General features: G+C 45.0%; 1 protein-coding gene across 1 annotated transcript in view; it reads right to left on the reverse strand.

The window, feature by feature from the left end:
- COL4A1 (collagen type IV alpha 1 chain) overlaps positions 1-27,177 on the reverse strand; it is a 172,631-nt gene that overhangs the window by 60,038 nt on the left and 85,416 nt on the right. Inside the window, exons 3-15 of the mRNA XM_045283809.1 lie at positions 11,218-11,307; positions 11,064-11,108; positions 9,238-9,282; positions 9,067-9,129; positions 8,442-8,495; positions 8,253-8,279; positions 7,260-7,343; positions 7,094-7,156; positions 5,748-5,783; positions 5,128-5,169; positions 1,737-1,823; positions 761-787; positions 569-619 (exon numbers count right to left, since the gene is read on the reverse strand). Of these exons, the coding sequence (XP_045139744.1) occupies positions 569-619; positions 761-787; positions 1,737-1,823; positions 5,128-5,169; positions 5,748-5,783; positions 7,094-7,156; positions 7,260-7,343; positions 8,253-8,279; positions 8,442-8,495; positions 9,067-9,129; positions 9,238-9,282; positions 11,064-11,108; positions 11,218-11,307 (714 nt within the window). The remainder of the gene's footprint in view (positions 1-568; positions 620-760; positions 788-1,736; positions 1,824-5,127; positions 5,170-5,747; positions 5,784-7,093; positions 7,157-7,259; positions 7,344-8,252; positions 8,280-8,441; positions 8,496-9,066; positions 9,130-9,237; positions 9,283-11,063; positions 11,109-11,217; positions 11,308-27,177) is intronic.

Genomic DNA, 27,177 nt, shown 5'->3' on the forward strand with positions numbered 1-27,177 from the left:
TCAGTGCTACAGGGAGGACAGCAGAAAAGGCATCTCACCTGGTCCTGTTCTAGCCCTGTTAGTACCTTTACTCAAGGCTAGGGGGCAGACACTACTGCTAAGAGCCTCCTTGTCACACCACAACTGCCTCACCTTCACAGTGAGCTAAGCTGAGTAACAAAGGTCTTCATTGCCTTCCCCGGAGGCCTTTCCAATGGTGTTGCTAGTTTCCCTGGCCCCTCAGTAGAACTGGCCTCCTTGTGGTCCCAGGGCTGATTTTGTTCAAAGTAGATTGCCAGGATTTTCTTCCAAGGTGCTTCTGGGTAAACTCAAATCCCCCACCCTACAGTGAGCGGCCAAGGGAGGTAACCATTGGTATGGACCAAGGACTCCTTGGTGAGGAAGATGGTTCTTTGTATTTCTGCCTTAACAAGGATTTCAGAGAAGCCTTCCTGTGCGTGAAAGGGATGAGCCCGAAGCCACACATTCCTAGAGGTGCCACAGCCTTCTTTCAAAGAGTGTGCGATTCTACGCACGAGAGAACCATGGCGGCCCGAGAAGGACTACAAGGACGTCTGACAGGACTTACACGGGGGCCTGGTTTCCCGGGTTCCCCTTTCTCGCCAGCCCCAGGCATCCCCTAAAAAGAACCAAAGAGAAAAAAGTAGGTTGAATATTAAAGTAGGTAATTATTCAAACACACTGAAGTAAGCCACTAAGTTAAACCTAACGCCCCCGTGGTCTTTCATAAAAATAATTATGATAATGATTTTGAACTTACCGGATATCCAATTTCACCCTTTTGACCCTACAAGAGTCACAAGGAAAAAAAATCAGTTAAAAGAAAAAAAAAAATTATAAATTGCTTAACACATAGGTTCCCAAATTTATTTGGCCTATCACCCCCTGCCCCTTGTTTTTTAGAAAAACAAAACAAAAAGACAAATACTCAACATCCTCCTGGTAATTGAAACTTTGGTGCCATGGCCCGGAAGCCAGGATAAAGTATTGGTATCTGTTTTGCAGGCTCTCTGGATCAGGCCAGGACCCCAGAAGTGATGGGGTCTAACAGATAGATAATTGTCTCTAATGTGCTAGCTTGCACAGGGAAATGAGGGAGGGACTAGTTTCTGATGCACTAGGCGGCCTCAAAAAATTAATCGCAACAAATCCTTTTTAAATCCACCTTGTATTAACAAATTCCCCTCTTTGTTTTGTTTGTACGTTTCAGTTCCTGGCACTGACTGGGTTGTGGGTTTAAGAACCAAAACCAAGAACCGTACTGTCGCCGCCCTAGAGGACGGAGTAGAACTGCCCTTGTGAGTTTCTGAGACTGGAGCTCTTTCCAGGCGTAGAAAATCTCATCTACCTCTGCAAAGCAGCTGCTACCTGTTGGCTAGCAGCCAAGTGCCTAACCCACTGCCTCAACCCAGTGCCTAACTCCCAGGTTCAAGGGCAGGCTTAATTATAACTGACCTAGGCAGACCATAACCTCTCTTCTACCTTTAAGTTGTCCCTTCCAGCTAACCCAGTCCTATCCTCAAATTTGAATACGTTTAAGAAGATTTTAGTTGAGTCAGACAAATAACTTGCTCTCAGAACTGCTCCTATTTCAAGGGACTTAATATTCTACCTATTAGTTTTCTTGCTCAGGATGGACTTCCATGGGGCACTGATCTTGACCTGGCTAATCTTTATCCTGTGGGATTTTTCCAAAACTATAAAGCCAGTATTCAGTGGACAAAATCCTGCCAGACCTTTTCTCCCTTTGTAGCAAAGTCTCCTTTCGGTTGAACTTGAGCTTGTCCTGGTTCTCCCGGAGGTCCACTGACGCCCCGATCCCCCTGTGGATGCAATCATCAGAAACTGATTAGGCACAGAAATAATCACCTAGAGAAGAAATATGCAGAGCAGGAAAAGACTTAAGATAAAACCTAAAATCAAATGACATTTTTAAAATGTGATCATATGCTCTTCTATTCTAATCTGCAGTTTGTCTCTACAGAAAAGTAAATGTCAGTCAGTCAGGATGCAGTGTAGCAACGATAAAACACACAACTTTCCTCTAGTTTAAGAACTAGATGCTTAACTAAATGCTTCCTCCTCCACTACCACTATCATGATCCAATTCTACCTTACAAATCTGGCTAGACCAGTGGATGTACACTGGTACAGAGAGGAACTGGAAACGCAGGGAATCCAGAGCAGATGATCCCTTCAGGACCAGTAGTGAGAGTGGCGATACTGGGAGGGTGAAGGGAAGGTGGTGTGGAAAGGGGGAACCGATTACAGGGATCTACAAATAACCCCCGCCCTGGGGAGCAGACAACAGAAAAGTGGGTGAAGGAAGACGTCGGACAGTGCAAGATATGACAAAATAATAATTTATAAATTATCTAGGGTTCATGAGGGAGGGGGAAGCAGAGAGGGAGGGGAAAAGATGAGGAGCTGATGTCAGGGGCTTAAGTGGAGAGCAGATGTTTTGAGAATGATGAGGGCAAAGAATGTACAAATGTGCTTTATTGATGTATGTATGGATTGTGGTAAGAGTTGTATGAGGCCCTAATAAAATGATAAAAAAAAGAAAAGTATCTGTCAGTAGAAAGATGGTACACAAAATACTAACGTCATCTCTAAGGAGCTAGGGAACAGCTGGCAGCCATCAGGACTTAGGAAGAATGGCATCTGAGTATCTACAAACAACAAGCGGTACGAACGAAACCCACTCCTGTCAAGTGTATTTCAGAGCATACCAACCACACAGGGTTCCCAAGGTCAGAATCTTGATGGAAAGCAGACTGCCTCCTCCGTCTCCCATGGAATAGTTGGGGTTTTGAACCACTGACTCTGAGGTTAAAAGCTGAACTCTCAATCACTGTGCTACCAGGGCTCCTTTGATCACCAATAGGATACATAATCTCTCTCTCTCTATATATATATATATGCACTTACATATGTGTCTATATATAGTACAGTGTGCATTCTACAATATATATATATTTGTGTAGTATGGTATATAGACACACATATACTGTACTATTGTTATTTAATGAGATGGAGTAAAGGGACCAAAACAGCCTAATAAAGCTTAGCCGGAAAAAAAGGTATTTTCAGGTAAACCACGAACAAAACGACCATCAAGGGTTTTCTTCCACAGCCGTCTTAAGTGCTGGTTATAATTAGAAGCAAAGTGCAATCCAGTTACAACACCATAAGTTATGTGCACATTTTTCCATTGCAGAACACTGTACTCTTGGGATTGTGAGATTTATGAAAGGGCTGGGACAAAATCAGAGGGTGAAAGGTCTTGTAATGGTGCACTTAGAGCCAGCTTAGGTCCAAGCTGCCTTTGGTGCCACCTGGTGGCCCTCGTCTCCACCATGCCAAACCCCAATGGAGATGAAGCTAGGGCCCCAGCAAGTGTGGCTGCCAACAGGTGGAAGAACTCACCTTAGTGCCCACTCCATTGGTCTGCTCCAATCAATACCAGATCAGACACCTAGCTTTAGTCTCCTTTCCATCTAACACGAGGGTGCCAGGTCTAGTCAGTGCTGTGCGCGGCATGACTGAGGTTTTTACGTAGGATGCAGGCCAGACTCCATTTTGTTCATTACTCCACTTGAGCCTACTTTGCGCATGCTTAGCATGAGCTTTGAGAGAAGCAGGCCAGAGCCATTGATTTGGGATACGTGTGCAAAGGGGCATGAGAAATGCTATTGCTTAAATCAGAGAAGAGAATAAAGAGTTTTCTCAACAGCCTGAAACAGTGATGACAATAATGATTTTTTAAGGTATTCTTCTGAGAAAAAAAAAAAGCTCTCACCAATGTTTGCAAAGATTCAGAAGCCAAATACACATGATAAGTCCTTTACTCAAGGGGACGGTCTGTCCGTTAGAGCTTTATGAGGGATGCTAACCCTAAGGTGCCTCCCACGACTAAGATGACGGCCCAGGAGCAAAAGTCAGGTCCACTGGTGCATTGAGCCTGTGCAAAGTCCCATTTCTGACTTCCTAAAGATGAAGGCTGTTACTTCAGAGCTGCCACTTCGGGTGCCCTTTGACCACCCTCAGCGAACGATGAAGAGAATGCAGCACATGGTGTGTGAGCTGTTTGCCAGCACGTGTTTGTCAAGATGGCTCACAAGAACGCTCGCACAGCACACCTCAGAAGACTAGTAGATGCAGGGTTTTGCCCACGTCTCCCTTTTAAGATTTTAATCTTTTTTTCATTCACCACTTTTCTAGATAAAGGTTTGCTTCTCACTCAGAACATGGAAGTATTTGGTGGAATCCTCTTTAGGGATTGCCCAATCAGGACCCTTCCATTCCTCCAATCAAACTCTTTCCTTTAATCTTAGGAGAACTTTCCAGTTTGCTTTTTGATGGCACCCCCTCTTGTCCATGGTTTTGTTCTTCTCGGGCCCCTAAGGACGTGACCTATGCTCAGTTGAGAAGACTGGTTGGGTGGATAGAGGGAGCTAATTGTCAATTACGTTATCCTAGTTCTGAGCATGATGATCTTCATCACAGACAGGTTTAATCCAGGCATGTGATCAACATTCAAGTCTTAATATTTACTCTTACACAATACATTATATGCCTGGATTTCTGAGTGCCTCTGCATATTTTGATTAAACTCTGTGTATAGATAACTGTACCTAACGACCTACATGTATTTTCTTTTGATAAGAACACATGTATTGTTTTTGCAAGCCACTATTGCCCCACGCATGGTGACAGAGAGGCCTCCTGCACAAGGATTGAGCCACTGTGATCCACAGGACTTTCACGGGCTGGTTTTTAGAAGCACATCATCAAGCCTTCCTTCCTATCCAATCGCAGGAGGGTGTTCACCCAAACCTGCTCAGCCTCCACCGGAGGTGAGGGGTGAGGGTCTACGAGGCCCGTGGGCTGAGAATCCAACTGGAATCTCAAGCAAGATCATGTTACCATTGAAACACCAAGGCGTCATGATTTCACCTAAAGCATTTCAGAAAATTCTAGCTGTGCATCAGAAAAAAAATACGAACAAACTAAAGAACACACAGAGGCAAGGAACTATGTTTACCAGGCATGAGCTTAGAAGCGAGACTGAAATGTAGAAATGGACATGCTCGCATGCTCTGCTTCAAAACAATGTGCACTCACCTTTTCGCCTTTTGGTCCTTGAAAACCTAGGCCCATTTGCCCCTGTTAATTAAAAATTGGATTTCCATCATGAGAGGTATTTTGTTCAAAATTATATCACAGAATCTACATAAAGTTCAATAAAATAGACTTTAAGCAATACTTACCGTCTTATAATTTCATTATGTTTTCAAGAAATTTGTATCATGTACTTAATGCATATTTTAAAAGCCTTCAAAAGATTATAGAGATAGAATTCTTTAGCAACCTATTTTTTAAATGTAAGGCTTTTCAATTCCCGCTTTAGAAACCCAAGAGAAAGAACAATGCGTCCAAGACAATCCAAGAAAAATTATATGAATAGTTGGATGGATGGACAGATAAATACAGATTATATCGATGGATAGGTAAACATAGGTTGTATAAATGAATACTGATAGATGAACAGGTATATCTATAAGAGACAGATAAATAAATGACTAGATAGATAGGCATGTAGATACACAGATTATAAAGGAATTATTAATTTCCAAAACAATTTCTCAAAATGCAAAGAAAAAAATATGGCAATTTATTTATTTTCCCTAATTGACAGGTATAAGTATACTAGTGTTAAATAAAGACAATTAAAGGATCTTTACCTTTTCACCTGGAGGGCCAGGGGGGCCTGGGGGACCCTAGAGGAGAGAGTTTGTTAATTGCATATGATTCACAAACCTCATTTGCTTGAAACATTTCTTTGCACAGAAGCTATCTTAACATTACATGGTTCCCATGATGTTTTACTTGCTAACTATTCAGGGATTTGTTTTCGGTTTTTTCCTGTGCTAGAGAGCCGTCAAACGTTCAGAGTGATCGTCAGTTGGTCCAGGAAGAATAACAGGGATGGAGTAGCTCACAGGCACAGACGCTGCCTTGGGACTTCAAGTGATGTGAGAACTTGCCAGGCTAGCAGACGATGAATTCAATCGCCAGACTCTCTCTCCACCCTAGAGTTTCCGATTGTTCCATTTAGATTCAACTCTTTAGCCTTAGAAGGCTGAGTAAAAAGTTCTTCAAATGGGGTGGTTGTGCATTAAAAGATTTTCCAGGGTAATAACATTCAGAATGAACTCTAAAATGGCTTTTAAAAGAAGACACTAGTCGTTCTTAACTTATAGAAAAAAGCTGTTAACATTTATTCAAAAGATGGAAAATGAGGCTATTTTACACGAATGGGTAGAAGAAAAATTGCTTTTTAAAAAACAAAATGAGTAAATTAAAAGGCTAGATCTGAAAATCTCTAGAGAGGACTCTCAGGGTAACTGAGTACGACAACTCAGCTGCATTAGGCGTTGGGATTGACTCAAAAGACAGTGAGGATGTTCAGCAATATGAGAAGGAATCTTACTAGCATCGACTCACTGGGACTCTCCAAAAATGTCTGAATGTGCAGGAGAGAGCCCCTCTCTCTATTGAGAATCATTGGCTGTGAAGTGGGGCAGCTAGAGCAGTCTAATCAGAAGTTCATCTCAGGATGCTCAGATTCAGAGGGCCTTATAACAAAATGCGAAGGCGGCTCCTTAGCTGCTGCCAGATTTGTGCCATGACATCCCACAAGCACCAGATGGCTCTGACCGATTGCTCTCCGTACGGTCTCCCAGGCCAGAGGTGGCCTTGTCCATCTTTAACTCTGCTTCTCCAGGCCCGAGAAACCACAGTACCCAGTCCATCCCTACAATCATGACTTTGCTAGATATGGGGGTGCATTTTGACATGCAGTGCCCTCCCGCAGCACGATTATCATCTTTGTACACACAGTCCCGGGACTATGGGTGCCAGGCATGGAGGCCAGCCAAATATTTTTTATAAGAAAGACGCTTATTCTTCTGAATCCAAATTGGGAGAGCATTCCTGTGTAAATGTTTCATTGACTTATCTCTTCTTATCCTGACCCAACACTGGTTTTTCTTGGAAGGAGTCAGAAAGAGTACTTCTCAAAACTTACTGGTGGGCCCAAATATCCCGGAGGACCGACGGGACCTTGTAATCCTGGGATTCCAGGTAAACCCTAGAAATTATTGAGGGGGAAAAAAAATTAAAATGTGAATTTAAAAAAATGCGAAGTAGAAGATGATTCATGGTGTGCTTATAATTATCTAGCAAATGCTTACTGGTGTTCCTGGAGGCCCCGGATACCCTCGTTCACCTTTCAACAGTGTCCCAGGAACATGGCCAAGTATTTGGCCTGGCTCACCCTGTGGGGTAGAAGCACAAAACAAAGTCATGAAAGTTCACAGCCATGGAAAGACAAGGAGAACTCTTTGAATAACAGGCAAACACGACTGTATAGAACTAGCCTAAAAGCTGGGATATATCCATGAGACTGGGGCTGTCTACTTTACTCAGGCCTACTGCCTTCATTACCAACGTGAATCGTTACGCTATCAATTCTGCTGAAACTAGAGTGGGGAGTCTTGTCGTAGTTGGAACACAGGAACCGAGTCGTTTCTTCATCTGAACAAATGTGTATGAAAAATGTCCGAGTGACTGAGCTAGGTGGAAAGAACAAGGCACACAGGAGAAAGATTTTGACTCTGAGAATCGAAGGACAACATGATTGGGAGGGTAGGAAGGTGGCCACCCTGCAGCTGCAGAATGACTCCGGGAAAGGAGCGTCCTGAGACTGGGTAAGCACGTCATTACCACCTTGACTGAATCGCCCCCGTTAATCCGTGCCATCATCATCCGCTTTCTGTAACGGTCTATTTCCCATTGAGACATTTCCTAGTGTCAACCCTTAGAAGCTAAAGTTAAATTTGAATGTATTCCTTGCCAGCTGCTTTAATGCAACAGCGTTGCAGAGTTTATGAACGCGATCTAGAGTATATTTGTTGCTATGGACTCTGTGTTAGGCAGCCAAGCTAACCCACTGCTGTGGAGTCCATTCCAGTCCAGAGCTACCCTCAAAGGCAGGGCAGAACTGCCCCACAGCTCTTCCACGGCTGCCATCTTTACAGAAACAGCCTGCCACACCTCTCTCCTGGAGGCTGCCTGGTGGATTCGAGCCACCCATCTTTTAGTTGGCCTTCAATTGCTTAACCGCTTCGCCACCAGGGCCCATTTTAGGCAATGTCCCTACCATTCATCTATAAAACAGAACGTACCTTCATTCCTTGCGGCCCTGGAGGTCCCTGGAAAAGAAAAGGTTAACATTGGTTTCTTGTGCTGAAATTTTCTTTTGCAAAACATCCTACCACCACATAAGTGCACACAAACAAACAAACAAGCAAACACTAGAAGGGGAAGCGAGAGAAGTGAAGACACACATTTGGGTACAGCAATGCAATACTCACGGGATTTCCAACGTATCCAGGGGAACCCGGAGGCCCAAGAGGCCCTCTGTCGCCCTAAAGGGAAGAGCATACATCACCCACTTAAACTGCCGAAGACCAACGTGACAACGTCATTCCCATCACCTGCATGCATCACGTGGTCTGAGCTCCCAGGGATATGTTTAGTGGCGAGCTACAAATCACATCCTAATGACAGTTTGCTATAAGCTTTATTTCTAGGTTCCCCTCCACTAAAGAAGAAATACAGTGAACAGCATGATTTATATGAACAAGGATCAAAAGGAGGGTTTTCTTATTTGATTTAATAATGAAGAAATACGCAGTCATATAGGTATGAAATCTGGTGCTTAAAAGTAATTTTAGGATCAAATTTTAGGATAAAAATCTACACACACACACACACACACACACACACACACACACACACACAGCCTGATTTTAACTTTCCTGATCATTACATATGAGAAAAATGTATTTCTTCATCAAAAGTAGAAAGTCTTATAGAGCTTCACATTCTGATTTGGACAACTAAAACTGATCATGGAATGACTTCACCGGCCGTCTGAATATGCAAAGTTTAAGCAAACACGTACAATGTGGGGACACATTTTGGTTCTAAATTTACCTTGGTGCCGTTGCATCCCGGGATACCTTGAGGACCTGGTGGACCATCTTGGCCAGGAATACCCTGCAATTAAGAAAAAGAACACGTCATCAAAATAGAAAGCTGTCTGACAAGAATATTACTCACATGCAAGGCTTCAAGGAGGAGGCAGAGCCTGTTTTATATACGTACAGGAAGTCCCGGGTTTCCTGGGTAACCGGATGTTCCCGGAGGTCCCTGTGAGGAATGGAAGTAGAAGAGTTAAACAGAGCAGTTTGGGCAGCTTCTCCTGCCCCTCGTCTGCCTGGGCCGTGGAGTCAGACTCTTGCTGTGGGCACTGAGCACACAGAATCTGAGGCGAGGCCGGTGAGGAGCCAGTTGGTGAGCCAGCTCAGCCAGGCTTTCCAACGAGAAGCTGACTATACTAGCCTTCCAACATCAAGGCTGCACACGCACAACGTCCCCATTCTCATTTCATCCTTGGCCATTTCTAAGCTTCAGAAAGAACAATTAAAAAAACCTAGTACAGTGAACCCTCGCCACTTCGCGCTTCGACTTCCGCGGCTTCACTCTATCGCGGTTTTTGCGTAACAGCGCATGCTCTGTCATTACTGCCACTGATTGGCTCATATTGTACACGCTTGATGCCATAAATAATATAATAAATAATAAATGATAATTGTAACGTCCAAAATGTTTTACTGTATTTTCCCTTTTTCGTTTAATAAATTGGGTAATACGAGTGTAATGGTGACTAAAGGGTGTTTTTTCATGTCCTCTATGCTCTAACTACTAAAATACTTGATTTACAAATAAGGAATCCTACTTCGCGGAATTTCATTTATCACGGTAGGGTCTAGAACCGATTAACCGCGATAAACGAGGGTTCACTGTATATTATTAACATTTAAATCTCAAATAATTGAGAAGAAGAGCTTATAGGATAAAATCGATTCACTCGGGGAATTCTTTTTTTCAACCCCCCTAGTGATTTCTGGTTGGCGAGCACCGGCTCAGAAAACAGGATACGTTCATGCAAACACTGCTCTGTTTCCTCCATCCCCAGCGGGCGGTCCTTCTCCTGACATAAGGTAGTTATGTCTTACCTGGTCCTCTCCTAGCAAATACTAAGTTAGCCGAGACTGAACTGGTCTGATTCAGCCGCAGCTGGGGACGTGCTCTCTCTGCGCATGCTCACACCGTGAATGGTCTTCAAGGCGCTGGGGTACTGCTGCGCCAACAGGTGGATGTCCAGATACAATCACAAGGTTACCCACTCTGTCTTCTGCGCCCAGGACCCCGGCGAGTGCCAACGCTGGTGCCCTCAGGCCATTGCTGTTTTCTTTAACTCGATGGCAATGATGGGATGTAAATGCTCACGTTGGTTTTACACTGTCTTGTGCTGTGCTCTTGTTTTTGTACATTTAAATTTGCTTTTAAGGGATCGTTTCCCCGGAAATGGGAGTGGAAAAGGAAGGAAACGATGGGAGGAAAAAAATACACCTGCTCTTTGAGAATATTATTGTTTTCCACACCGAATGAAATAATCTATTTTGTTGAAATGATGTATAGATATCATTTGATGTGTAGATATCTCCCTGCCTCAAAAACAAACAAACAAACAAACACAAAAAACGCCTGCCTTACAAGATTCATGAGGAGGCAGTAATGGGCCCACACTGTGGGTGCTGTAGTAAGCGTTGCTGCGTAAGCACCTCACCGTTCATAAGGATTTCAGGTGGGGAAAGAACGGGGCCTTTGCTCCCTGTGAGCCCGCAGACCCACTGCCCCTCCATGTGGCTGGAGCTCTTCAGTCCACTTCTGAGAGGCCAGGCAGCGCAGAGAAAGGAGAGGAAAAGACAGAGGGCCTTCTAGAAAAGCCTTAGCCCACTGGGGAGCGTTCAGAGGAGGGAGGGAGGGGGTTCACAGCCCCTCTGCTCTCGAAGCGTTCGTTGGATCTACGCTGCCCGAGGGGTTCAGCCACATTCATTTCCCACGCAAGGAACGACTGTACTCACTCTTGTCCCTTTTGTCCCTGGCAATCCAGGTTCTCCAGCATCGCCCTGAAAGAACACGGAAAGGCCATTAAGATGTCATAATGAGACCGTAACAAGAATATCGATCCTCTGACGCTCTCACCCCTGCCCCCTCCGAGTCTATATTGAGTCTTACCTTGAGTCCTGGTGGCCCATGTGGCCCTTCGGGCCCTTGCATTCCGGGAAACCCAATGACCCCTTGTAAACCCGGGAGGCCTCTTTCACCCTGAGAGAAAGAAAGCAGAGTCAGTGCGGGGCAGAGGCAGCCTGGCGGAAAAGGAAGGAAACCATCAGGAAGTCGCTCGCCTCAGTCACCTCTAGCATTGCAAATCCCAACCTACCGTGATGGCTACAACTGGATGCTGCGAACAAGCGCCTGCCGCAGGAGCGTCTCTCGACTGCCAGTTCTCCGAGGCCTGGGAGTCGTCACCCATGACTGCTGGCACAACACTTTACACGCACTACACGCGAGCCCCTCTGTTAGGGAAGTCAGATGATGGTGACTTTGTGCCTGGATGTGCACGGGAGGTGGGTTTCCACGGAATTGATTCTAATTGCATTGCGTTAATGACATCCTCTGGCCCCCAAACAGACACGGCTCGAAGATGCTGTGGACCGATCATTCATCTTCTTTGCCTTTAGAGGTCTTCCGGAAAAATGGGCGGGCACCGAGTTCTTAGTATGGGTTTTAGGGCCAGATGTAAAGTCTTTCTTGAGCAAATCAAGTTTGGGTACTAAATATCTCTTTGTTCTGAAGTGCTTTTTGCAAAGGGCCGATCGCATGACACAGAGGCTTGCTGCCTTTGTGGAGAAAAAGTTGACTAGTGAACGGTATCAAGGATTCAAATACGAGAAAGGTCTAACCAGGACTGTCATCACACTAGAAATGACTGAGCTGGCTCCTCTCGGATAAAGACAAATGATAAACCAGAAGCACCGAGAGTGGGGGAATACACACGCTGACAGCTGATAGGCGATGAGGATGGAGCTCTGGGGCAGGGGAGCACAGCACACAGGGACGAGTGGAAATACAACGGGGCCAGAACAGGGCAGACGGAGGTACTGATGGTTTAGTCTGGGAGTTCTTTATTTCTTCTGAACGTCAAAGACACGAGGAAGGAGTACTTTGGGAATTCTAACCCATTTAGATCGCTGTGATAAAATCACTCATAATCAAGATCCGGAACCAAGCGCGCCTATTAAAGTACGTGGGCTTAAAAGCACTCTGCCAAGGCAAATGAGGGAGAACCTACCCGCTGAACAAATGACCATTGCCGGTTCTTTAAGCTCAGAGATGCCTTAGAGATTATAAGCAGGGCTGCGTGTGCTCGGCTCCTCTTGTTCTAAGTTATATTGCTTCAAAGTAAAAATATGCTGATATGCAAGCACTCTACCAATGGGAGTTCACTTCAAAGTGTTCCACCCACACAAAGGAGAAATGGCAGCACGAACTTCACCCGGCATCTAGCTTTCAGAGCCCCTGCAGGCAGTGCTGAGGAGCTACATGCGTAGTGCATTTTCTTTCTTTCTTTCTTTAAATCATTTTATTAGGGGCTCATACAACTCATCACAATCCATACATACATCAACTGTATAAAGCACATTTGTACATTCATTGCCCTCATCATTCTCAAAACCTTTGCTCTCCACTTAAGCCCCTGGCATCAGCTTCTCATTTTCCCCCTTCCCTCCCCGCTCTCCCCTTCCTCATGAGCCCTTGATAATTTACAAATGATTATTTTGTCATATCTTACACTGTTTGACGTCTCCCTTCACCCACTTTTTTGTTGTCCATCCCCCAGGGAGGAGGTTACATGTAGATCCCTGTAATCGGTTCTCCCTTTTCACACCACCTTCCCTTCACCCTCCCAGTATCACCACTCTCACCACTGGTCCTGAAGGGATCATCTGCTCTGGATTCCCTGTGTTTCCAGTTCCTATCTGTACCAGTGTACATCTTCTGGTCTGGCCAGATTTGTAAGGTAGAAATGGGATCATGATGGTGGGTGGGGAGGAAGCATTTAGGAACTAGAGGAAAGCTGTATGTTTCATCCTTGCTACGCTGCACCCTGACTGGCTGGTCTCCTCCCTGCGACCCTTCCGTAAGGGGATGTCCAATTGCCTACAGATGCCTAATGCATTTTCATCCATGAAAAAGCGCGGTTCTAGCCGTGGGACTGCGGCCAGTGGGTTACACCGAGTGCAGTTTCATTGTCTGTGTCTGCCAGAAGCCAGCCAACAGCATTTCAATGCATGTGGAAGAGATGGTATCACACTCTTGAGGATCACGTAAAGTGATGCAGGGATTAAAGAACATTAAACCTTGCAGTCAGGCATGCTCTTTTTGAACAAGAGCCTCTAGGGATGGTACCCACAAGAACAGATGCTCAGAACGCACTGCAGACTGTCTGCAAGGACTTGACCCCCAGTGGTAAATCTGTGGCACCAGGTCTGGCCATAGCTGGGGAAGACACCCATCCCCAAACCGAGACTTGTTCAACGAAGAGTGACTGAAATGGATGCATTATCAGCCGACAATAATACCAACAGGATACACGTATATAGATAACAATACTGATGAGAAAGAGATAAGACTGCAAACAATCACTTGTCATCTCCCTTCATAGCTTATCTTTTATTCTGATGTAGGAAATCCCACTGAGATAGAGACCCGGACTGCCCAGAGCTGGCTAAAAATAAGTACGTTAGCATTAATGCTGGCGTGGGCATCCCGAAATAGCCCGAGACAGGAAGGTTCTGTGAAAAGTATATCAATGCAAAAGCCATGTGATACGTGGGCGGTGTGCGTTCAGAACGAAATTAATACCGACAGTATCATTATATGGCCAGCAAAGATAAAGTTTTACAACTTTCATTTTTGTCCCGGAATGCACAGAAGTCCGGAGCCAGATTAGCCAACCGATATGTTTCTCATTGAGTCAGCAGTAAAATCAAAAATAGAAATCAGGTCATCTTTCACCCCAGCCCATATTTTTTGTAGGTCACTGGAGCAAACGGGTTCCCAGCACAGTATCAAACAGCTCACCAGCATGAACTCAGCCTGAGGGATCGGCCCTGTTATGTCCATCTCACAGGCAGGGAAAGTAAGACCCAAATACTTTACCGACTTGTCACTTGTCACTGGGTGACCCTCTTGGGAAGAAAGTACAGAAATCTGAATTCCCAGTTCTGGCTTTAACCTCAAGGACACATTCTTTCCTAAAAGCCATTGGAATGCTTAAGCAATCCATCAGTCCCAAGAGTTTTGAAATGAAGTAGCTAAAAAGGAAGTGAATCCTCAGCGGACATGATGCTTCACACACACATACATATTTTTAAACCATCTTAATCTTTTGTTCAGACAAAAGTACACACAGACAATCTAAGATCCAGCATTCTGTCCAAGTTTCTTATGGGAAACAGACAGGATAAGCATTCAAACAGCTATACAATTAGCTGGCAAGCAACGTATGCTGTGTGCTGCCCAGATTATCCCCCGGAGCTTTGGGCCAATCTCTTGTGGGGGCGTAGGGAGAGCAAAGAGTTGGATGCATGATGTAAAGGGTTTTCCTGCCCCTGGATTCCCAGCCAAAGTCTGCAGCTGCAACAGGCAGCCCTGCAGCGGTGCCGGGTCTCCTGCTGGAGGTCAAGGTGGACAAGTTTGGTTAAAGTAACTAAAGAATGTAACTCCTTCATCTTTCCCACGAGGTCTTCAATGCCGGGCCGAAAAACACATGGCGACCTCACAATTCATGCCAGGATGAAATGATCGGAGCAACCAGTTTTCCCGTGAACCATCAAATCAAGCCCACTGCTGTCGCGTTGGCCCTGTCGCATCGGGACCCCATGTGTGAGAGCAGAGCGATCTTGACTGAAGCAGATCGCCAGACTTTTCTTCACTGGCACCTATGAGGGGGTTCAGACCTCCACCATGGGGTTCCTAGTGGAGCACAAACCATTCACACCACTGAGGGGCCTACTGTTTTCCACGGTGATGATGAACTTCACAGGGGGGGCGAGCAAAGAGGAACTTGCAAAGTATTACACAAGCGGCTGGGTTGCACTTGCCTCCCCTGACTTCATGCTCGCACATCAGCGTGATGTATCACACCAGGAAGAACGTTAAAGGTTTATAGACCCAGCAGGGGAGTTTGATTATCTTAGCTGGATCGCCAGATGCTAAAATTCAGAATTTGAGGAAGAAAAACAAATCCCCATGCTCTATCGAGATGAGAGAGTACAGCCATAGGGAATAATCTTGGGACTGAATGTAGCCATTCTAAATTGGGCATGAAATAAGGTTTCATTCATAAAACAACTTCAAACGTTTGCTTAATATATTCTCTAAAGCTAGGATTTTTTTTTAAATCCATAGACTGTAGGAATAAAAGGTTCCTTTATACTACTTAATTATTTCCCTTCCTCTGAAAATGAATGTGGAAACAAGGTCTTGATTCTGGCAGCCAAATGCTAGACTATAGCTTCTTTCACATCGCAGTCAGTCTATATCAAACTAGAAATAAAACACCTGGGCAGTCTGAAGCTGACTTGTTGTGGGGGCGGGGGCCAAATTTGAGGGATAATATAATTGCTCAAAACAAACAAACAAAACCAAAAAACCCCCTGAAGTTAACACAAAAATATATAGGGAATAAGAAGCATAAAAAGTGTGCTGTCAGAGGGCATATTATGCGTGTTGCAATGGCCAGTTTTAAAAAACTGATCTTCACAATGAGCTAACACACTGCCACGGAGTCGATTCTAACTCACAGCGACCCTATTCGTGGTTTCTGAGGCTGTAGATCTTCCATGGGAGCAGAAACATCCCTCTTTCTCACAGTGAACTTAAGTTCAAGGAAAAACTGTTTCCAGCATGCTGGGCTTCCCTCTCACACAGAGAGAGACTGATTGTAATGTGGACAGCCACCTGCATGTGCTTGTAAGCCTGACGAATAAAGCTAATAGAGAGATATCACAGTTTGGTCGATCTACTTCTAGGCTGTAAGTACTATAAAGTCATATATATATATATATATGTATATGAATCCATTCAAAGTGTTTGGCACAAATGATGAATTCAATAACGTTGGTGAGTGAAAGATAAACTAAGCAAATCATGTTACATGATCCCACAAATGTCTACTACGATTTTGAAAGTGTGGTCAACAAGACCGTGGTGCAGGATGGGGCGCGCTTCTCTGCGGGACACTCTGTGGACATACACATACTAACTGATTCAGGACAGCTCCTGTGTGTCACGGAGCTGAGCCCCATAGGGTTTGTGGGAATCGATCATCCGCTGATATTTTGGGAGTGGAGTGAGAGGCCCTCCTTCCTGCCAGCTACCTCGGAGTGAACTCAAACGGTCATCTTCTGAGTCCGCCGTTGAGCGTGACGGTTTACCCTACTTCAGAGACTCTGGACACATGAGGGGCTCCAAGCAGTTTATGGAAAAAATAAAATGAAAAGATCACTGGTTTTCTCTGCGAACATTTTGAAGCCTGGCATATAAAGAGTCTGGGTAGTGGGAGCTCTCGCTGTTTGCCTAGAGGCACCCAGTGTCCTGATGGGACAGAGCTGCATGGTCTCATGGGGTTTCCAAGGCTGTATCCCTAGCTACAAGAAGCCCCAGGGAAAGCTATGAGCAAGACATGCTACTTTCTTCATCAGCTGGTTGTATTTTTTCCCCCCTTTTTCTGTCATTTGCTGCCTTGAGAATTCAATTTCCAAGTGAGGTCACAACTAATTTATGGAACAAGAGCCAGCGATCGCAAAGCAATCCACCGTGGGGAAAAGAACTCAAATGATGGGTCACCGTCAATGGGTGATTCGGGACGCGGCCAAAATTCCACACATGCAATTCCTCGAGCCTCAGCAGCAATCAGGCATCTGCAGAACCATTTCCTGAGTGCCGGCACTGCTGGGAAAGTCGCAGGAAGGCTATGGTTAGAGTCAAGGGTTCATGGAAAAACACTGCGAGTGGCCCCATAGGGAGCTGCAGCCACACCATTAGGCTGGACGTGACGACAGGAGCAGTGCTGCCGCTGCTCCCGGAGAAAGAGGGGAGAGGACATAACTGGCCAGCTCTGAGAAACCCCACACTAGCGCACTACAAGCAGCTGGTTCTCCTAAAGACAGAATTCCTCGTTCTCTTTTTGGACCATAAGCCATGGAGCTGGGTTTGTTTGTTTGTTTGTTTGTTTGTTTGTTTGTTTGTTTGTTTGTTTAAAACAACTGATATTCTTAATAAAGAAGAATGCATGTGTCTTAGTTACAAGTATGCAGAGTATGTTTGGTAACTAAATTTGATACCAAAGATTGTTTCACGGCGGTATCATTCTGGTGTGTTCTTATATTTAACACTGTAATATTAAATCAGGAAAGAGTCACCAGGCACAAAGCAGTGTGGCTGCTAATTTTCATCCGATGTCTGAAAAAGCCATGATAACTAGGAGGGGACAGACGAGAAGCTTCAACAAGTACACGCAGTCACGAGAAACTGTTGGGAGTGTACGAGGTTGTCTCTGAAAATGAGTCCATTCCCCATCTTCACAAATCCAAAGGATGAGGAGAAGCAGAAAGATATTTCATCAAAACGACTGGCCACAAAACAGGAAACCCAGCTTCCTATTCCATGACCTTCACGCCCTACCGGATCTACTCTCTTTCTGGGAGCCTGCTGTAAGTGGCATGGGGTTGGTTTGCACAAGCTGGACTTGGCTCCTTGTGGCAAAGACCTTAATAAGTCTTCCTTGTTGGCCATTTTTAATCCTGAAGAAGGAGCCCTGGTGCTGCAGTAGGTTACATGTTGGGCGGCTAATTTCCAGATCCTCAGTTCAAAACCACCCGCCGCTTCTTGGGAGAACGCTGAGGTTCTCTGCTCTCATACAGATTTACAGCCTCTGAAACCCACAGGGCAGTCCTGCTCGGCTCTGTAAGGTTGCCGTGAGTCAGAACGGACCCACGCACACTGTTTGTTTGCTGTGCTCCTGGGCAGTTCTGCAGTTTCCCCACTCCCACCCCTGCTAAAGAAATACAAGAGCAGATGGATTTGGAAAATGAGCGTGGAGTTGACCTTGGAATTATTCAACACTGCAGCCACAAGGTCTGACCATCTGATCTTGGGCTCAGCAGGCCCTGCTGCTCTGAGGGTCATCTGACCCACGACTTGGCATCTGCCCACCTTTGCAATTATATGAGCCATTTCCTTGATCTAAATCTCTCTGTATCGATATACACTGTTTTGCTTCCCCAGAGAACCCAGCCTATGACAGCTTAGAGGTCTGAATGTCCCAGAGGTGAAGGGAAAAAGTGTCTCTCTCTCTCTCTCTCTTTCTCTCATCTCTATCTCTGGCCTATCATTTTTGCCCTCGACTTGGAGCCCCAGGACTCTTAAGGTGAAAATGCCAAACCGAGTGAATGCGCTCCACCTTTTCCCCTGCTAACGGTGCAGGCACGGCACTGATACCTGCCGCAGGTAGGTCTGCATTCAAAGATAGATCTCTGTTGGGTAAATCCTGAGGCGGAAACATGGTTGCAGCCCAGAATGAATTCTGGCACAACACTGGCTTCACATAATCTAACATTAAATTTTAACATTGCTAGCAAAGTTGGTTACTACAGAGCTAAATGCTTGAAGCTAGAAGAGTGATGCCTAATAGATATTTTGTAATTAATTATTATGGGTGCGGAAATAAAACTGTAATCTAACCACACGAAATCTATTTTGCCAGCTTGTGGGGGAAAGACAACAGCCCGCAAACTAAAGAGTTCTTCACAAAATGCTTTCTAACAGAACTATCACTCAATGCAAGAATAACTCAAAAGAGCCCCAAGTGTCATCTTAACATAAGGTAAACCTCTTCCCCTAAAGCCAGCGAAAGGAAAGTAAACTAGGTGAGATCCCTGATTCAGTAACAACTTTCTTAAACAGATAGGCAAGCTTCATCACTGACAATCTTGGGCTCCTCAGCACCAGGAAGGGCGTGACAGAGAGTAAAAGAGCACAAAGACTGAAGCAAAAACATTCGTTTGCTGCTAAAGATCTCTGCTCCCTATGCTTTTAATGTGTGTCTTCTTTAGGATGCCTATTTCTAATTAATCAAAGAGAAATTCCCAGAACCTTTTTTCATTAGAACTACCAAACCAAATTCATGGCCATGGAGTTGATGCCAACTCACAGTGACCCACTAGGACAGGGTAGAACTGCCCATGAGATTCCAAGACGCCAACTCTTTCTAGGAGTGGTAAGCCTCATCTTTATTCCACGGAGGACAGGTGGTTTGAAACTTCAGACCCGTAGAATCACAGCTATCAGAGCTCCTTATTAGAGCTCCTTATTAAGGACCTTTTCTTTGGGGCTCGTCACTCATTTATAGTAGTCACCTTGTCAAATTAGAAAATGAAGGCAAAAATGATAGAATAATATTCTTCAAAAATCCTGTGTGCTTACTCACTAAAACCTAGGTATATGCTTCCTTAGATAGTCTTTTATTAATAAGTCAGTTTCATTTTCCTATCAAATTGTAAGCAGTGTAGTGGGTTATATATCGGGCTGTTAACCGTAAGGTCAGCAGTTTGATACCAGCAGCAGGCCTGAGAGAACACATGAGACTTGCTACTTCCTGTAAGATTTACAGCCTTGGAAATGCTACTCAGCACTATAGGGTTGCTATGAGTCAGAATCGACACTGTAACCAAAGGGTAGTCTTGCTTTATTTTCTGGGAAACATTTGGATTTTCTGTGCCCCTGCTTTGTTAACATACTCAAATTTCAGTGAAATATTTCAAATTTCTTGTTTTTTTCCTCCTGCCTTGTAGAAAAAGCCTCCCCTGAGAGGTGTATGGTGGCAGCTCATGAGATGCACTAGCCAAAATCCGACCAAAGCCTTTCACGCGGGAGAGAATTCTACGCCTGAACCACCACTGCTCACGGTGCATAGGCAGCAAACCCAGGTCCAACCACACCCATAGCCGCAGGATCGGATAGAGCAGAGCTGCCCTCTAGAGCCTTCAAAGTGGTTAACCTTTACAGAAGTGGACTGCCACAACTCTTTTGGTAGCAGGGTTGCACTTTAACCACTTCATAGAAACCACATAGGATAAGGCAGATCTACCCGCTGTGAGTTTCTGAGATTGTAACCATTGACAGCAGTTGAAAGCCCTGGATTTCTCAGGTGGAGCGGCTGGTGGTTTTGAATGGCCAAGTATATGGATCACAACCCAAGTGTTACCACTATACCACCAGGGTTCCTTAATTGGCCATAGCTCCTACTAGGTGGCAGGAAAGAATGAGCGGAGTTTTACAGGTGGTGCATCTAAAAACCTCTGGGCAATGGATTTCTCACCACAAGAGGGAGTCATGGGACTGAAAACTTAAACAGGAAACAACAAAAACCTCAAGTTCCCTAGTAGATCTGAAGTAGTAGTCTACTGTCGTAAAACATCCATTACTGGTGAACATGTTAGCATGTGCACACGCAAACAAATTAGTCTTAGAAGATGTCAAGGACATGACTCCGTGCGTATGAACCCTTATTAGAATTAAGGATGTACTTAAAAGGAAATATAAAATTAGAAACTTGCACATTGAGTTGGAAGCAACAGATGGATAAATGTCGGCACCTTGGAAAGAATGAGCTGTGAATTTTTTCAGATTCCTTTTTCCACCCATATGCATGGAGTGTATTTGAATTTGATGATATTTTTGATGATGATCTATTTTTAAACGACAGCACTGAAATTGTGTATGATCATTTCAGTCAATGCCCACTCAGAGCAACCCGAGGGGACACAGCAGACTGCCCCAAAGGGTTCCCGAAACTGTCACAGCAGCAGGCTGCCTCAGCATCTACAGCACGGCCCATGGGTTTCAACCACCAGCCCTTCCCACCGTGGCCAGCCAAGCACTTAGCGCCGGCACCACCGGGGTCTCAACCCCGTTTTCCTGAGGGAAAGTTAAATCCCAAGGAACATGCATAAAACAGGCCAATAGGAAAGTGGGCGCCCTGAAAAACAACTGCTACTAAAAGGTACTGAAAGGTTTTTTTTGGGTTTCCTTCTTATATAAATTCATACGAAAGAGACGTTATGCTAATTTAATCCTTTCTCCTGACTGCTGCCATTTGTGAAGAAAGAAAAGGGAGTGCATCCAGTTTCCAGTGGTTTCCGAGGAAGCTGACAGGTGTAGCTCACACTGCCAGGTCTAGGGTGGAGGGCTTCACATCACCCGTTTGCAGTGACCAGGGAAAACAATCACCTCACTGCCACTGAGTCAATTCTAGCTCACAGTGCCAGTACAAGGAATTGCCCCTGAGGGTTTCTGAGACAGTAACTCTTTACGGGAGTGGAGACCTCCTCTTTCTCCAGAGCAGTGGCTGGTGGTTTCAAACTGCTGACCTTGTGGTGAGCAGCCCAACGAGTGAGTCATCCACTACACCACCAGGGCTCTCTAAAGAAGGGGACAACACAGCATCGTTTCCCTTGCTAACAAATTAGTGACCGATGGACATGCGGAGCTGATGAAAATCAAGATCGCATCTGTGGCTGCCTCAACCTTCCACCTTACAGTCTGCTTTTCTTGGGTGAATTGAAGCATTACCTTTAAAGGCAGAAAAACACCGCAGCCATAAAACGTGCGTGTCTATTGCTGGCGTGAAACCCCACTCTCTCTGGCTCCGCAGTAGGTAGGTGGCGATTGCAGCCAGGGGCGGGGCTCGGCTGCTCGGAGCTGAGCGATACCCAGTGGGAAGGGAAACCTCCCCTAAAATAAGCCGAGGCCATGGTTTACTGGCTTTTGTTTGGCACGGAATTTGCAGGAGTCAATGAGCACCCACAGAGCTGGCCCACAGCTGCCCCTGGCCATCCAGGGTGAGTAACAGCAGGTGCTGTGCTAGTGAAGAAGCCACCCCCCCCCCACCCTCTCACCCTGCCACGAGGGCAAACAGAGCAGCGCAGACACCCTAGAATTGGCAGCAGCTACAGTCCAAGGATGGGGCTACTCATGGAGACTAGACAGCAAGGAGGGCTTGTACTGAACAGCCCCAAGGTGGCCATCCTAACAAAGACCGTCCATGGGCAAAATCCCCAATGCCGGATGGACATCCCTCAGCACTGTGCTTGCCTGCTGGACACTGGAGTTGCTATTCTGTTTACTCCATTAGAATACATTTTTGTTTATCTGTTTGTGTTAAGTGAAGACGACCCTCAAAGAACGAGGGGAGATGCCCGAGGAATTTTTAAAGAGTGGCACTCCAGGACCTGAGAACTTAAACCTCACCGCCATCGAACGGGAATAAGAATGCTTGTAAGTTATTCAGAACTCGCACTTAAAAGTTTTTCTTAATTCTCTAGTGTGAATTTGAATTAAACCTGGGGGAGGATTGGAGAGGTCGAAGAAACAGCAAGAATTCACACGGAAATAATAATGACACAGGTTTGACAAGGAGAAGTAGTTCTAGTGCTCACAAAGAAATGTCGCTTTTTACATTTTCTTGACCTCCAAAGAACTCCCAGATTTAAAGAGATGCACTTTACGTTGCTGGCATAGTTGGGAAATACCAACAGAAATACCATAATTGCCTAAATAGCCCTTGGAGAGTTTTCATGTTCCCACAAAAGAGGATGTTAACTTGAATTTGAAGATGTATGTGGGTGTGTGACCGTCTCTGTGGAAGTGCGTGTATCCTGCACACAATTAGGGCACATGAAAGTCCGGAAATGCGAAAATCTAGGTTATGAGTTTTTCTTTTTGTCTGTGATAATAATACCGAAGAAGGATGCAAAAGAAACACCCCAATTGGGGGGGAAAACCCACTGCCATTATTCTGACTATGGGACCACCACAGACAACCTTATCTTTGTCCCGCGGGGCAGCTAGTGAACCTGAACCCCCACCGCTGCACAAGCCTCACGCTAAGAACTCACTGCTAGCAAGCCGATGCTGACGCGTAGTGATTCTAGAGACAGGGCGGAACTCCCCCCGTGGCTTTCTGAGACTGTAACTCTTTATGGGAGTAGAAAGCCCCATCTTTCTCCTAACGAGAGGCTAGTGGTTTCAAACTGGTGACCTTGCAATTAGCAGCCCAACGTGTACACACCACACCACCGGCGTTCCTAAGGATAACAGTGGTTGCTAATGATGCACAGGCACGCACGGTAGTCTTGGGTTAGCGGCTGTTGTTCCTCGCCACAAAGTAGGCCCCGACTCGGCTACTCCCTTGTGTGTGGAGCAGAGCTGCCCCTCTGTGGGATATCCGGCCTTGAGGAAGCAGATGGCCTGCCTTGACAAGTGACAATTAAGAAAGAAATTCTTTATTTGGGGTTTGTTTCTTAAAACATGTGTCAAATGCAATTATCTATAAAAATTAGACTTCGAGGGTCCTCCTTTTCCACGGCTTTCATAGGCGCGCCCGCAGCCCTTCTGCTTGTGTTCTGAAGCCGATCAGCACGCGGCAGTGGAGGTACTGGGTCTCAATTTCGGTGGCTGAATTTAACCAAATAAAGACATTTTTGAGTATTTCTAGACTATGAAGCAGAGTTTTAAGAAGTTTTTCCTCTATGAAACAGGCTGTGTGTGTGTGTGTGTGTGTGTGTGTGTGAATGCTTCTGAAATGAATCCTTTGCAAGCCCAGAACATTTTGAGTTGTTTCCTGCCTATCAGCATGAGTCTTTGTTCAAGCGCCTGCACTTATAAAGTCCTCAGGACGTTTAGCCCATAAGCACTGGATAAAAGTCATGGTTCTGATATCCCCCAATTACTTCCTTTCCCCCAACCAAGTCACTTGGCTATGTCTTATCACTAATAGCATTTTCCCCCAGGATGTTGCAATAGTTTCAGGACTTCGTTAATCATGTTAGGGATCTAAAAGATAACAACAGCTCCAAGGAAGCGAAAATGTGACAAATCCATTTTGCCCACATAATATAATATGATATTGGCAGAGCTTCAAATTGCAAAAAAACCCACTCTGGGATAAACACTGATAATTTGAAAACTCAGGGGTAACATGGATCTGAATGAGTCAATAACTGAAGTTGAACCTGTTTTCAGTAAACATCATTTGTTCCTTTAAAAGAAGAATAAAATTTAGCAAATGTTGAAAGCAATCTCTTTGTAACAGACTCTGGGTTTTTTAATTGGATAAGAAAAAATCTATCATTGTAAAATTCATTCAAAGGAATGGTGCATAATTAACCCAACACGGGATCCCTATAATGACCCTAGAGGACACAACAGAACTGTCCCATAAGAAGCAGACTGCCTCACCTTTTTCCCTCGGGGCAACTCGTGGATTTGAACCACTGGCTGTTACGTTAGCAGATGAGGACTGAACTGCTGCGCAAGCAGCGGTCCTTAACAGGGAAATCGCTCCTTCCCCAGTACTTAAGCCCCGCCTTCCCTCAGCAGTTACATTCTCATTTACCTCAGTGCTGTTCAGAGTTGGCAAGCTCGTTTTCCAACCATAATGGGAAATGTATTATGGCCAAATTATAAAACGTTAAAACCATCATCAATCTCATTTTCACTCTGCCTATATTTGAAGAAGCATACAATGCACAGGGCAATGCTCTTGTTTAAAAAATCTTCGTTATTTCGAGTCACGAGATAAAACATTACACTTTGGCTATGGGCTATTATGCACTGAAAGAACAAATTTTATTAGAGTTTGTAAAGCAGTAGGTATTAACTTTCCTCATTAAAAGATTACAGTTGGAGGTGTATGAAAAGACATGAAGCTGATTTTTTTTAAAGTTTGTGGGAAAATTTCATTATCTGGATTCCATTTCTCCATGGACTTGTTGAAGCTCTATCTTATGAAGCCCCTTCCATGTGTTCTGTATTCAAAACTAAAATATAAGAACCAGGTAGAGGACAGATGACCCAACATTTGCATGTGTGTGCGACAGTCGGATATGACAGTCCCAAGGCTAACAGGGATCCTGACACAGAGCAGATGCTCTCTGTTAAACTGCGAGAAGGACAAGTTATAATCCATACTGATGGCTATATAACCCTCCTCGAGAGGGTGAACAACAGAATTGCATGTGAATGGATATATTAGATGGTGTAAGATATGGCAAAAATAAAATAAATAAATAGGGTTCTTGGTGGGGGGGGCTGGGGAGGGAAGGGATAAAGGGGAGCTGATGTCAAGGAGTTCAAGAAGAAAATGTTTTGAAATGGATTGTGGTGGAAATTGTACAATACTGCTTGATGTGATTGAACTATGGAATGTTCATCGGTAAAAGCCCCCAAGAAGATGACATGAGAAAGAAGACAGAGAGAAAGGTCATGCCTTATGTAGCGTCCCAAGACCCTTCTCCCTTCCCCAGCTGGCTTCTGAAGCACCTGGCCCAGACAGGAGCATTTTCTTTTGGACAATAAGAGACGGATGAATCAGAAATTCCCCGAAGTGGTCTTCAATACTGAACTCTCTCTGATATAAGATCGTAAATTTTGTAAAACTTCTGAGATCTCACAAGAATTCCTAACCCAGGGGAGCCCACCGAGGCATCCTTGAAATAACATGCAGGTCTCCAAACTCAGGGAGTCGGCACACGGGCTGGCGCAGTCCCCTTTGTGACAAGCAGGTGACACGTCGTCTGAATATATAGGTTAAAAATAGTCACCTTCCTACAGAAAAGACTGTGCCCAAAACATGCTTATACTTTGCTAAGCATGACAGCATCAGCTCAGGGATCATGTTTGATATTCCTTGAAAAAAAAAAAAAAATAAACTGCTTCAGTTGATGGTTTTAGTTCAGAATTCAGAATAACCAATAGGATAGTGACAAGAACATTGCCAGTCACCAGAGTGGATCCTGAGGTGGTTTGCAGGACCAAAGCTAATCACAGAGATGTGCTCTGTGGGTGTGGCAGTTACATCTTGTCCTGTCAACTTGCGAAGGGGTGGAGTCTAGCCTGTCAATCAGGTCACAGCTTGATAACCTCATTTGGAGGCATCAAGGAGATAAATAGCTCACTGGAGACCAGACACACTCTCTCCCGGCGAGACATTCCTGTTGACAAGCCACATGGAGACACACTGATGGAGCCAGAGCCCTGGTGCTGGAGGAACCATGTGGAGACCCACACCAGCACTGAGATGCTTCCACTGCCACTAGATCTACCACACTTTCCACCCACTGGCCTGTGATCTTCCTGCATTCGGCATCATTGCATATGTTGTGTGAGTCTTAAGAGGAATTTATAAATTGGTAGCAGGCATATCAGACTTAAGGACTTGATCTGGAATAGGTTTTCGTAATATACAATTACTCTTTGATATAAAGTTCTCTATTACACACATACGAGTGTCTATGAATCTGTTTCTCTATTCAGCACAGACTAATGCCAGGACCGTGCCTCTAATTCTTTATACTCCTCTCAATAGATTGTTAATGACTAGAGCCACATTTCTCAGCTCTGTTTGACACTTCCCACCGATGGCTCTGTAAGAAGTAGTGAATGACCAGGAAATAGGATGTGGCACAAGGAAACCAAGGCCGCTCCTTCCTGAACTTAATGAATACTACCGAAGGTCATCATGGTGGAGTACGCGGCCAGCTCTCTGCTCCTGCGGTCAAAGCGCTCGCTCTCTTGCAGCAGGTACTTGGTTTACTCACTGGACAGAAGAGATGCTGAAGCAGAGTGGGACTGGCGTCAGCCACACACTGTTTGACAGGGCAGGCAGTGCCATATGTCATCTGCCATTACATGAAGCAAACTACTTTTAAATTGGAATTTTACACTATACTTGTCTAATAGCTTAGTGTGGTTTTGTTTTTTTCAGGTAACTTTTAGAAGTATACGAGCCAGACACGTATCTTCTGACCTCGTGTAACCTCATAGGCCACTCTGTGTTCTCGCCACAGCTCTACAGCTTTGCCCGCGTGGCCTAGGTGGCCTCAGCATCTGCAGGGCTTCATTTCGGCGGATTTGAAAGCTGTACATTTTAAATTAAACATATAACACGAGACCGGCCAAGTCAGTGAGACGGGAAGGGAGATGAAATGTTTAAGTCTGTTGCCATTCTCATGACTCGCCATGCACAGACACTTACTTCCACATTTATAAAACAGAGGCTACATTCTC

The sequence above is a fragment of the Echinops telfairi genome, unplaced genomic scaffold, assembly GCF_000313985.2.
Source record: "Echinops telfairi isolate 266 unplaced genomic scaffold, ASM31398v2 ScPeMD7_7467;HRSCAF=8505_1, whole genome shotgun sequence".
Classification (NCBI taxonomy): Eukaryota; Metazoa; Chordata; class Mammalia; order Afrosoricida; family Tenrecidae; genus Echinops; species Echinops telfairi.